General features: G+C 36.6%; 1 protein-coding gene across 2 annotated transcripts; it reads right to left on the reverse strand.

Annotated features, from left to right (window-relative positions):
- Positions 1–1,156: 1,156 nt before the first annotated feature.
- LOC124381633 (putative C-type lectin domain family 20 member A) lies at positions 1,157–8,329 on the reverse strand. Of its 2 annotated transcripts, none has more exons than XM_046843441.1 (7): positions 8,224–8,329; positions 7,133–7,290; positions 6,648–6,694; positions 3,294–3,674; positions 2,658–2,999; positions 2,098–2,192; positions 1,157–1,487 (listed from the first exon to the last, which is right to left on the reverse strand). In XM_046843441.1, exons 3-7 carry the CDS (start codon positions 6,679–6,681, stop codon positions 1,383–1,385), a joined length of 957 nt encoding a protein of 318 aa, XP_046699397.1. In that variant the 5' UTR covers positions 6,682–6,694; positions 7,133–7,290; positions 8,224–8,329; the 3' UTR covers positions 1,157–1,382. The 2 variants fall into 2 exon arrangements, with proteins under 2 accessions (XP_046699397.1, XP_046699398.1); XM_046843442.1 differs by having other exon boundaries at positions 8,215–8,292.
- Positions 8,330–12,612: the final 4,283 nt, after the last annotated feature.

Below are 12,612 nucleotides of genomic sequence, written 5' to 3' on the forward strand. Positions count from 1 at the left end.
GAGACACTGAATTTTGGGTTTTCATTAGCTGTAAGCTATATGTTATTATATGTAAATAATCTTCCACTTCTTCAAATGCAATATAGTTCCCCAGTTACCCACTACATTCAGCCCATGAAGTTTTGTTCACCTATGTAGAATAACTTCATATTAAGCAATAAATGTATCTCATGTAAAATCATGTTTATGATAAAACACTTTAAGGGTGGGGATGCCTGGGAAGATGTGGAATTGGTGGGTGAGTGCATCTGAAAGAACATTTCAGCACATTAAAATAATGTTTCTTTTTTGGTTGCAGTGTAAAGCCCTGAATTGATTTAAAATACTTCCTGGGATCTTTCTCATTTTTAGATGCTTATTTGGATGTTAAAGACGTAAACATTTACAATTATGGGTCAAAGTTCTTTCATTGTTTTTCCATCATGATTTTGTCTGCATCCAGTGCATCCTTAGTATCAAAAGCAGATCAGGGTAAATTCATGTGTTCTTGATACATGTCGATGCTCCAAAAATTTTGGTATATCGTGTAAAATAGAAAAATAATACAGAGAGGAGCAAATTGTCATTTTTATAAAGCCATATTTTATTTAAAATAAATAAAAATATATATTTTAAATTTAAAATATAAAATTTTGAAGAAAAAAAAAATTCTAATTTGATGGCCACAACGTATCTAATAAAAAATCTGGGATGGGCAACTGAAGTCTGGAAAAGTCAGTATTTTTAAAAAGAAACAGCTGGAGAATCATGTTAATGAACAACAAGTCAGTAACGTGAGGCAGTGTAAAAGTGTAAATGTTGCATAAATGTTCCTCAACATACAGTTGTGAAGACTTTGGTCATCTCTACATCTACATCACACAATAACACCAAAAGATTAATAGAATCTGGAGAATTCTCTAAATGCATGGGAAAAGGGTAAAAATCAACAATGATGCCTGCTTGATCTTCAAGCTCTACATGGGCTCAGAAACACCTTCAGAAATGATTTATACAAAAAATGCAGGTTAAAGCTCTCTCATGCAAAAAAAAGAAGCCGTATGTGAACATGATCCAGAAATGGCGCCATTCTCTCTGGGAAAAAAACTTATTTAAAATGGACTGAGGCAAAGATAAAATATTTATCATGTTTAATAATCTAAACAACTACAGACTAATCATTTTTGTACATGCTGGTTAACAGTAATATTAATTGTTTATATGAATATGGTAACTGCACTGGTTTACAGGTCCCACTTCCAGTCAAACAAGCTCGTAATGATTATTTTACTATGAAGTAATTATGTAAACACTAATTACAAAGGTATATCCAGTTAAACTGTGCTAGAATGTAAAAATGTAGTTTTAGTAATTATTAAGTTTTAGAATAAATGTTATATCAGTTACAGGGTGAGATTTATTATTTTCTTGTAGAAGATGTTTTCTTTTGGCTGCACCCTCCAGGTCACTGTAACGTTCATGCCGTTGTTCTTCAAAACCCCTTTGATCTAAAAAAAAACAAAAACAAATAAACTATTGTAGGTTTTACAATTTAACAATTGTGGACAAGTATGTTTTTTGTCTTGAGTTTAGTACGTGTGCATGTGTACAGTGAGTGCGGCCATGGAATGTAGAAATGCATGATGAATGGTTTATTTAGGTGGAATCAAAATGCAAAACAAAGCTAAGGTTTGCCAATTAGCACACAACAAAACAAGAGTGAGAAACGAACTAAAATTGCGAAAACAGAGAAACATGAAACACTTTCGACTCTTTAAATGGCAGAAAATGCATTCTTTTGCGGAGAAAGAACAAAAGTTTCGACAGACGTGTATTAAAGATAAAGAGTGGATACAGGTGCAGATAAAAAGATGTGAAGAATGAATGATGACACATGGTGGACACATTATATGAACAAAAACAAGGACATACACACATGGCTAGGCAAACAATGAGCTGGCATGATGTGCTCAGTGCAAGGGTGCATAATTACAGGCTTTCTTGGATTTATTAGATCTGGGTAGAATTACTGTGTAAAATTCTCTTAACCATTTATATACATTACAAATTGCTGCAGTTGCTGTAATATTTTTATTTTTAGTTATTTGTTAGACTCACCTGCTCTAAAATGGACGACTGTAAAACAGGATCAAACACACTGACATCAGACTTCACCTGCAGTCTTACTATCTGCCGTTTCTTTACTGGTAGAACTATGGAACACACACACACACACACACACACACACACACACACACACACACACACACACACACACACACAGGGCAGTCAATTATAGTCACATTAATATATATGCTAATGCTAATGTGTTCAAACTAGACAAAATGTACTATAGGCTTGTATGTACTTCATTGTACTCCACATACTTGTAAATTGGCCCCTTGGTCCCAATTAATGAAAACACCAGGATTCTAGTTGGCCATGTCCATGTGTTAGGCTAGTTTAGGATATGTGTAGCATGGACTTGTGTATAAACCACATTCAATTGAAACTACACTGCGTAAATTGAATGCATGTGCCACAGAAATCACAAATTCGACTATCTGATATTAAACGAGGAAATGAAGCTGAAACCTAAACGAATGATAAAACATATAAGCATTTTTTGTTAAAGAGTTGCATTTGGTTAATAAATAGCCATGAAAAAAAAGACTCACTGGAGTGACAGAAGAAAGCATATAGACTGGTACAGGTTTGATCACTGGTCGTTCCTGCAGTATATGTTACACAGTTCTTTCCAGCAGACGCAAAATTCGGCTGAAAAAGGGCCCATGGAATACTTGAAGCTATAGTCCCATCTGTCCATGTCCAAGTGTCCCGGAATAGACCAATCCAAGAAGTAGTAAAGATTACCACTCTATTCTTTAATTCTGTGTTCACTGATGAGCTGGATGAGGTGGGCAAATCAGTGTGAAATTGTCTGCAGAAAGCCTGAGCTGAATACCAGTCCAATGGAGGAAGGACGTAGGGGATGAATCTGGCAAACCCAGTGAATGCAGCTGTGAAATAACAATAGTAAAAAAAGATTATTTTAAGCAGTAAAGGATAAGATGCATAAATCAATTTTTCATGTTAACCTCCCAAGAACACACAAGTGATAAAATATATGGTCTTGATGTAAGAATCACACTTAATGTTTTACATATAATTGAAAGTTTTTTTAGAATGCAAAAGTGTATAAAAACAACAAAAAACCCCACATTTTTTAATACCAAGCATAATATTTACAGAAAGGAATTTTTGCGATCTAAAAATCACAAGTTTTATACATTGAAATGAAGTTGGTGACTCACAGTCATAGCAGATGAAGGGTTTCAGACTTGAGCAGGAAGAATCTAACCAACTTCCCCCGGTATCAATTGACACACATGCTTTATCATCTCCAGAAGGCGGAGAACCCCAGTTAGTAAATGATGTACTCGTCAGAGGGAGGTTGCTATAGGACCAGCGCCAGCTGTTGACGTTGTTATACATTCCGATCCAAGCAGGGGCAGTCATAAGATTTGTTGTTGCTACTGCTGCTAATCTCAACCAGTCTTGAGCACTTGCAACTACAGCAATGTCAACATATGTTTGTTTGCAGTAATTCTGTGCATCTGACCAAGTCATTTGTGTCATGACCAGATAGTACTTGTGAGGAGTGGTGGACAAGGTGATATACCTTGGCAAAATACCTGTTGGCAATATTTTAATATTTATCATAAACAGAACACTTGAAAAAAGATGACCTTTTTTAATGTTCAAAATGAGTCAGTTAGTCCAAAAGTGTGTGTGATTTTCGAAAAGAGCCTGGAAATGATTATCTGCCCAAATCTCAATCAAATCATGGCACAGTCACGGCTGCTCTAGGCAGGGAAATGATTTACATTTGTGTGTTCTATTATTCTGCTGTTTATGGCTGTTTCATCTTCGCCATCCTTCCATTTATTCATATTATTAAAACAAGATTGCAAGGGAGCTTGAAACTTATCCCAAAAATCTTGTTGTACAAGGCAGAAGACATCATGGACGGAGTGCCAACCCACAAGCATATGCCTACATCCAAATGTATTTACATTCAATAAACAATTTACAAAATGCCTATTAACATACTTTGGATGCAGGTGCAAACTCAATGCACACGGGGACAAACACTTTTTTGGCACGTTTGATTTCTATACAGTTTAAAGTTCTAGATGTTACAGTGCATCCGTACATTCACTTTTTACACATCCTTTTATGTTACACTTTAATTCCAAAATGGATTCAATTCATTGTTTTCCTCAATATTCTACAAACAAATGTCAACATAAAAGAAGTTTTAAGTCTTTGCAAATGTATTACATGTACCTAAGTATTCACCACCACTTTGTTGAAGCACCTTTGGCATTAATTGCAACCTGACGTCTTTTTTCTAGAGTATGATGCTACGAGGTTGGCACGCTGCTTTTAGGGTTGTTTCCCCCATTCTTATTCCTCTCAGGTTGGATGTGGAGCATCAGTGCACATCCATTTCCAGATCTCAATCGGGTTTAAGTCTGGGCTCTGGCTGGGCCACTCAAGGACATTCAGTGTCGTCCCGTAGCACGTCCTTTTTGGTCGTTGGCCCTTTTGGAAAATGAAACCTCGTCCAATTCTGAGGTCCAAATAGCTCTGAACAAGGTTTTCATTAAGGATGTCTCTGTACATTGCTTCATTCAGGATCTTTTGATCCTGTTTAGTCTCCAGTTCCTGCAGCTGAATAAAATCCCCAAAGCATGATGCTGCCACCACCATGCTTCACTGTAGAGATGGTATTGACTAGGTAATGAGCGTTGGCTGGTTTACTACAGACATGATGACCTGCATTCAGGTCAAATAGTTCAATTCTCAATCTTTCTCATGATCTGAGCCTGATTGGTGGAGTGCTGCAAAGATGGGTGTGCTTCTGGAAGATCTATCTTTACACAAAGAAACATTGGAGCTCTTTCATAATGACCATCAGGTTCTTGGTCACCTCCCTGACTAAGGCCTTTCACCCTGATCGCTCAATTTGGCCAGGTGAGTTCGCTCTAGGAAGAGTCCTGGTGGTTCCAAACTTTTTTCATTTACTGATGATGGAGGCCACTGTGCTCACTGGGACGCTTAATGATGCAGACATTTTTCTGTCTCCTTTCCCAGATCTGTGAATCAATAGAATCTTGTCTCCGAGGTCTACAGACAATTCCTTGGACTTCATGGCTTGGCTTGTGCTCTGACATGCACTGGTAGCTGTGGAGCCTTATATAGACAGGTGTGTGTCTTTCCAAATCATGTCCAATCAACTAAATTTACCACAGGTGGACTGTAATCAAGTTGTAGAAACACCTTAAGGATAAACAGTGGAAACTGGATGCACCTAAACTCAATTTTAAGTGTCTTGACAAAGGCTGTAATAATAATAATAATAATTATTTATTTATTTTAATTATTATTATTTGTTTTTTATAAATTTTCATTGATTTCAAACAAACTACTTTCATGTTGTCATTATGTTTTTTGTAGAGTTTTGAGGAAAATAATGAATTTAATCCATTTTGGAATAAAACTGTAACATAAAATGTGGAAAATGAGAAGCGCTGTAAATATTTTCTAAATGCACTGTATCATTACAATGTGTGCATCGTGTGTTTGTCTTTAACACCCAGTAAAAACAAATGAGAAAGAAAGAAGGAAGAGAAGAGAAAGAAGACAATAATAACAATAACACTGAATAATAACTATAACACAAATGAGATGCAGGTAAATAAAAATATACCTGGAAGCAGTGATACATGGGGTTCAAGCAATTAAGGCTTTTAAGCTAATAAGGAAAAAGACATTATTTCAGGTCGGACTAACGGTTATATAGTTATATCTGTTTATACATTTTTTTTATCGTGTTATAGCGCCACCAATTGGCCAACTTTTTAAAAATAATTATTAATATTTATTGTCCAGGGAACTTTTCTGCACTGATTTTGTCCTGGTCAGGTGAAAAACCTAGGACTAGTTTGCAAAAGTTGGTTTTGGACTTAACTTTATTTTGCGGATAAAACGGACTTCGTAGAGCGAATCAATGATAGTAGTTTTCTTCAATCTGAGTGCCCCCTTTGGCCAATTGGGTGGATACTTTGTCAATATCTTCCCAATTTTAACTCGACGATCTTGCATCCAGGTTTCAAGTCTCTAGTCCTTACAATTTGGTCTCCACTATCAGTTTATCAGGAATAATAATAATAATAATAATAATAATAATAATAATAATAATAATAATAAAATCCGTACAAGAACAATAGGGTTTCTGCAATACATGCTTGAACCCCTTAAACAGAGCGATTGTGATTCCATTTTGAGTAAATAAATTTACTACTAAAGAAACACTGCAATATATTTGAAATATCATGGAAGTAAAAATATCTTTTGATTAAAGCAAATATTTCTGTTAATAACATTTTAATTGTCTTTTGCTATTTTTATTTTACAAAGAAGAAAAACAATTTGCTGAAAAGAATAAAGACTAATGTAAGTAGTAAATTAGTCTTAAATATAAACGATTAAATTAATTGTTTTATAATTGTTAAATAATAATCTTGAGACATGAGATAAAATATATTTTCACTTGCTAAGATTTTTTTTCTTGTCATTAAGGGGATATGAATTCAACTCACCTGTGAGACACAAAAGTATAAGTTCTAGCTTCATGATGGACAAGTAGCTGTGGGTGGCAAACATTACAAGATCATTTCATCATGATTAATGTGCAAAAGCATTTATTTATAAAGTTCAATTTTTTTTGTTCACGTTTTATTTACAATAATAGTAATAATAATAATAATAATAATAATAATAATAATAATATCCAAAAAAGTTATATTACATTTATTGAATATATAATTAATATTTATATATAGAAATGTATAAATTAAATATATTATGGCAAAATAAATAAATAAATAAATAATGAATATCCACATTAATACACATTAAATATTTATATGTTATTGGTTATTGTACAATGCTAATTTCGTAGAAACAAAAATGAACATTTCGAAAAAAGCTTTTCAACATACATGAAAAGATACAAAGGAGAAACATCAAAAACAATTAAAATGAGATTTCGGAATAATAATGAGAGTACAACTCCACATCATACCTGTGAATAAACGATGGGTCGACTAGTAGAATGTTGCTGAGTTTTCAGTAGCTCCGTTTCTGGTCTTTGCTGCCAGTGTTAGGCTTTCTGCTAGATTTAACTGGTTAAAGAAACCCTTCTTCTCTTGTAAATTTCTTTTGCAAAACTCTCTTGAGGATCTACAAAGATTATGGAATGGCAAGAACTTACAAAGAGGAACACTGATTTTCCTAGGGTATGAGATGGATTATTTAAACAAAACCAAAAACATGGAAATGCCCATTGATTGCTCTTAGTTAACCTCTGATATCAGCAGACATACAGGCTTCAAATGCAATGAAGAATTACAATGATGCACACTGGCACAATGACTTCACTATGAAGATGAAAATTACATGTTTTATATGGATGTTTGTTTCTTGGTTTAGGTCTAAGTGACTTGTTTCCTGAGTCTTATTCCTTACATTCCTGTCAGATTTTTCAAAGTTGCCTATTCATGTATTAACCACAATTGACACCATGTGTGACATCATTTGTATGTTATGCATTTTAACATTTAAAATAATTTCAAGTTTTTGCTATGGAAGCATAAGGTAAGAAAAAATCAATTTAAAATGCAATTTGCAAAATGGAAATGCAGTATTCAATTTGGCAATGCAATATACAAAATAAATTGTATTGTAATGTATAATGTATTTTCCATTAATATATTTGCAAAGTTTTAAGTCAAATGGTAAGTGAAATTTATATTATATAATCCACAGTTGCCATTTTCAACAGTTTTAATATTTAAATTACATACTCATTTTAGTGCTTTATAAGTGGCAAAATGAAAAAGTATTACACAAATTGATTTAATATGTGTAACATGTCCAAGCAGAAAATGTCGCAAAGTAAATATTTAAATGTAATTTGTCCTAAATTCATTTAGACTCACAGTTAGGACACTTAGGATTGCATTTTCATCATAACACTGTTGGATATTTCTAGCAATAGATTTTGTAGATTTCTTTTGTATTTTAAAATACTTTCTGAGTCAAAGGTATGGCAAATAGGTAGCAAAATTGAGTTTAAAATGTATTTAAAATGCATTTTGAGCTTACCACACCCACCCTCCATCATGGCAAGGTCCGTCCATAGTTTCTCAGACAAGCTGCACAAGCACTGGTTGTCCCTTTTTTGGTCCAAAACAGGTATTTCTCATACAGACGATTGTCAACGAATGTGATTGTCAGTAACAGTCCTCCTGCCCAGACCTTGAGCGAAAGTTCGCAACCCTACCTCAAACTGTTCAATATCATTTTTGCCTTGGTGTTTATTTCTCAACTTACCCTGTGCCCCACCTAGTGGCATTGCACTCAGACCAGACAATGGATTTGCTAAAGAACTAGCATTTGCAATTTGCTGCCCCAATGCTTGGGCAGGTTCTCGGAGAATCTGTGGACGACAACAAACTTTACATTCTGCTGTTGACTAATACCTCCCCAAATGTGTCCTTAGCATTTGTGCAAGGGAAAAAAATACCAGCCAGTTACAATTACAGTATTGAATTCCTGGTACTTGCACCAGCACATCACCTGCCCTACCAAGGGTAAAAGGATACTGAAACACTCCTTTTTAAAGATGACCATAAGAGAACAAAAACTCATCCACTGTTTGGATCAGACCACCCCACAATTTTTTTCATGCCAAGAAATAAGCAAGGCTTAAACAGAAACATCTTCAGCGGAGGACCACACTCTGAAAAAAACAATCAGCAGCCATACTAAATGACTCAGACTGGGGAACATTTAGAAACAGCTCTGTTGATGTCAGCTTATTTATAAATGCAGTTTGGGATTCATCAGGAAACTGGCGGATGATACAATCTACCAAAAAAATGAGATGAAATGTCAGATGAGCTAAAACTATTCTACGCACACTTTAAGGATGCTGTAGTAGTGCTTAGGGTGCCAGTGGGACAAACAGCATTAATGGCTGCATGAAGATAAAGAATATCAAAGCTGGAAATCTGGAAGGTTGCTCCTTGACTTGTCTACATCATTTGACATGGTAAAAAGACGACTCTTTTGTCCTTCCTTAGAAGTTATGAATTTCATGGCACAGCTTGGCTGTGGTTTGCTTTCGCTAGTCACCTGTCATATCAGGTAAATGGAGAGGATCCACGGCACAATGGCTCTCCACTCGTGTCCCTCAAGGCTCAGTTCATAGGCATTTTTTTGTTTTACACACAGTCTATTAGCAAAGGCATATCCTATTGGTTTTCATATTGCAACTGCCCCTAAACTTATTCTTTCTTCCTACAGACTCTGTTGTTCTTGCTCGGATCTTGGCATGTCTAGCAGATATCTTATCTAATCTTATAAAATATTTAACAATAAAAACTTCATTATCGTCCCCACGGAGTGCTGCTCTGTTGAGGAGTGCATGATTGCGGTTGCTGAAGTGGTTGGATATGATCGTATTTTCTCTGGAGCTATGATGACTAGTGCTATAGTGACATTTTGGGGTAACATGGAGAAAGTTAATGACATTGTAGCCAAAAGAATTGTAGTTTATAATATGTTGACTCTGGTAATGCCTTTGTCCCAGCCAGCCAAAAGAATGACAAGTTTAAACCTACCACCATTTATCAGCGACGACACCATTAAAAGAGAACTAATGAAACATGGCAAGATTGTGTTCAAAATCAAAACGTTCTCGCTAGGTTGCATTTGACCTCAACTGAAACATGTGGTATCATTTAGAAGGCAGACACACATGATTGTAAAGAATTAAATTGGAAAATTAAACCTAGCAATGAAATTCAAAGGTGGACAACTATGATTGTTATCTATGCAACTTCAGAAAATATGAAGTGCCCCAGCTGTGGATGAGAAGGACATGTGATTCATGCCTGTCCTGAGAAGCAAGACCTGATAGTGCTTCAGAAAGAGAATAGAAATGAAGAGCAGGCAAGAGAAGACAGAAATACTAAACAGAGACAATCAGAAACTGGTAAAAATGATGAGAACCTTGTAAAGGAAATAAAAAAAACAATTACTGATGCCAATTTGACTCACGACTTTTCACCAAGGTCTCCTCCACCTTTCCGAGCTCAGAGTTACTTTCCTGGAGATTTTCTGAGGTCTTTGTTGGTGCTTAGCTGTGCTTTATTTTCTTTTTTTTTTAAGATAATAATTCAATATTATTTTGTCTCTCATTTTCTCCTATTAAAAACCCCTTACTGTATTCTCTGTCTCTGATCTCTTCTCTGCTACTGGGTCCTCTCCCTCATATGCACATTATTATTCAAGGGGACTGTCTCCGCTTGGGGCCCCAGCTGCAGCACCACCTTCCAAATCCCTAATGCCTACAAACAAAGCAGAGATTCCAGAGCCCATGACCTGTCTCGTGTTCCACTGCCATAACACCACATCAGGGCTGTGCATAGTGAGTAGTGGGCCACCATAGTTTTGTTTCATTGCCTGTATGATTGTACCTTTGACCTCCCTCCAGACACATGCCCCAAGCATACAGCAATGGATGAGTACATCCAAGAGGCACTGGATGCTGGGTTTATTCGCCCCTCCGCTTTTCCTGCAGGGGCAGGGTTCTTCTTTGAGGAAAAGAAGGATGGCAGCCTACGCCCTTGCATAGATCACCACATTTTAAACCATATTACGATCCACAACATTACCACCTGCCCCTTATGGCCATGGCTTTTGAGCTTCTCCAGGGAGCTTCTATATTCACCAAGCTTGACCTGCAAATTATTAAGCAGGAAGATGACGGGAAAACTGACTTTAATACCTCCACCGGCTACTACGAATATCAGGTCATGCCATTTGGCCTCATGAATGCCCCAGCAGTCTTTCAGGCCCTTATAAATGATGTGCTCAGACATATGCGCAAAAAGTTTCTATTTCTTTACCTGGATGACATCCTCATCTTCTTGAGGTCCCTCCTGAAGCTTGTGGAGCATGTCAAAAGGGTCCTCCTAGAGAACCCCTTTTTTAATAAAGCCTGAGCAGTGAGTTTCACCTATTCCGGGTCCAGTTCGTAGGGTTTAATATTGCCCCCGGGAGCATCCAAATGAATCCAAGAAAGGTTTAGGCAGTTGTTGACTGGCCCATCCCTACGAAAGTGAAACAGGTCTATCATTTCCTGGGGTATGCCAATTTTTACCATAGGTTCATCCGCAACTACAGCCAAGTGACCGCTCCCCTCACCTTCTTTGTCCATGGATTTCATCACAGGACTTCCACTTTTCCAACTCAAAAAAGTCGATCAATTTTACAAGGTGTGTTGGTTCATACCCCTGCCCAAATTAACCATAGCCTAGGAAAGAAAAGGAAACCCATGTTTTTTCAGTGTTTGGCCTCCCCATGGATGTTGTTATGGACTGCAGCCCACAGTTTTCTTCACAGTCCTGTAGGGCTTTTTGTCAGCTCATTGGGGCCACCAGTTTGTCCACAATACTTTTACCATCCAGCATAGTACACCCTGTGTTCATTGTCTCTGGGTCTGTTCCCCTTTGAGACCAGTTTGGGTATGCTCTTCCTCTCTTTCTCTCCGAGAAACTGAAGGTGGCTGTACCATCTGCTCAATGGCATGTGAGGTGATTGGTGGTGCATTGCTAGTGAAGGCTAGCCTGTGTGGTCCGATCTAACAGACAACACAATATTAGACAGGTGGTCATAATATTATGGCTGATCAATGTAAGTACTAAACGTATACATTGTACATCTTTATAACTGCTTTAGTTCTGTACAGCTGCTTCGGGACAATGTCAGAATAATATAAAATACAATATTTTATTAATTTCTTCATTAAAGAAACAAATCTGCTTAGTCATTCCTTAAATGTCTTTTTCTTGTGTTCATTTGCATTCTGCTTGTCTAGGACTTGATTTTTCTGACAAACAAATGAATGCAAATTGTTGTTAAACCCATGACAGACATGCACAGCCTATAAAACGAACCTTAGTTTTATCCTAAAGCTAAACTATTTTTGTATATAAAATATAGTGAACACTTTTAATAATATTTTTTCAGCTTTTATTAAAATGAAGCCAGAGGGTCATGTCTCTGTTGTTTGATTATTAAACTAGTGGCAGTGGAGTGTGCTTAATACCACTAGCCACTAGCCCACCTCTTTGGATGAAGGTGTGGAGCTGTTGGAGGATCACTTGGTGGTTCCTAAACCTGTTCTCTTTCTCTAACTCTCTTCTCCTACCCAATGGTACCAGCACCTAAGAAATAAGGTGCAGGAGCCCACTATTTGTCCCCTGCTTTTTCTCCCCATCTTTTCTTCTCTACATCAACAACCTTGATTCGAGGGCCAAAAATTAGGTTGTCAACAAGACAACAAACTTGTATTTATCTGCTGGAGATCTACCACATGTCACATTATTCTCTTCTGGAATTAGTTGGGGGGGCAGCATTGGTGGGAATATGTGGAATAAGTTAGTTCAGAAAGCTGACTCTGTCCTAGAGTCCAAATTGTACACTCTGATACTT

This window comes from Silurus meridionalis, chromosome 28 (assembly GCF_014805685.1).
Source record: "Silurus meridionalis isolate SWU-2019-XX chromosome 28, ASM1480568v1, whole genome shotgun sequence".
NCBI classification, from domain to species: Eukaryota; Metazoa; Chordata; class Actinopteri; order Siluriformes; family Siluridae; genus Silurus; species Silurus meridionalis.

Excerpts from the sequence above, each read along its gene's own strand:
- LOC124381633 (XM_046843441.1), bottom strand. The coding sequence starts at position 6,681 with ATGAAGCTAGAACTTATACTTTTGTGTCTCACAG. Across the intron at positions 3,675-6,647 it reads TATACTTTTGTGTCTCACAG|GTATTTTGCCAAGGTATATC; the intron begins GTGAGTTGAATT and ends TATTGCCAACAG. Across the intron at positions 3,000-3,293 it reads ACCCTTCATCTGCTATGACT|CTGCATTCACTGGGTTTGCC; the intron begins GTGAGTCACCAA and ends GTTATTTCACAG.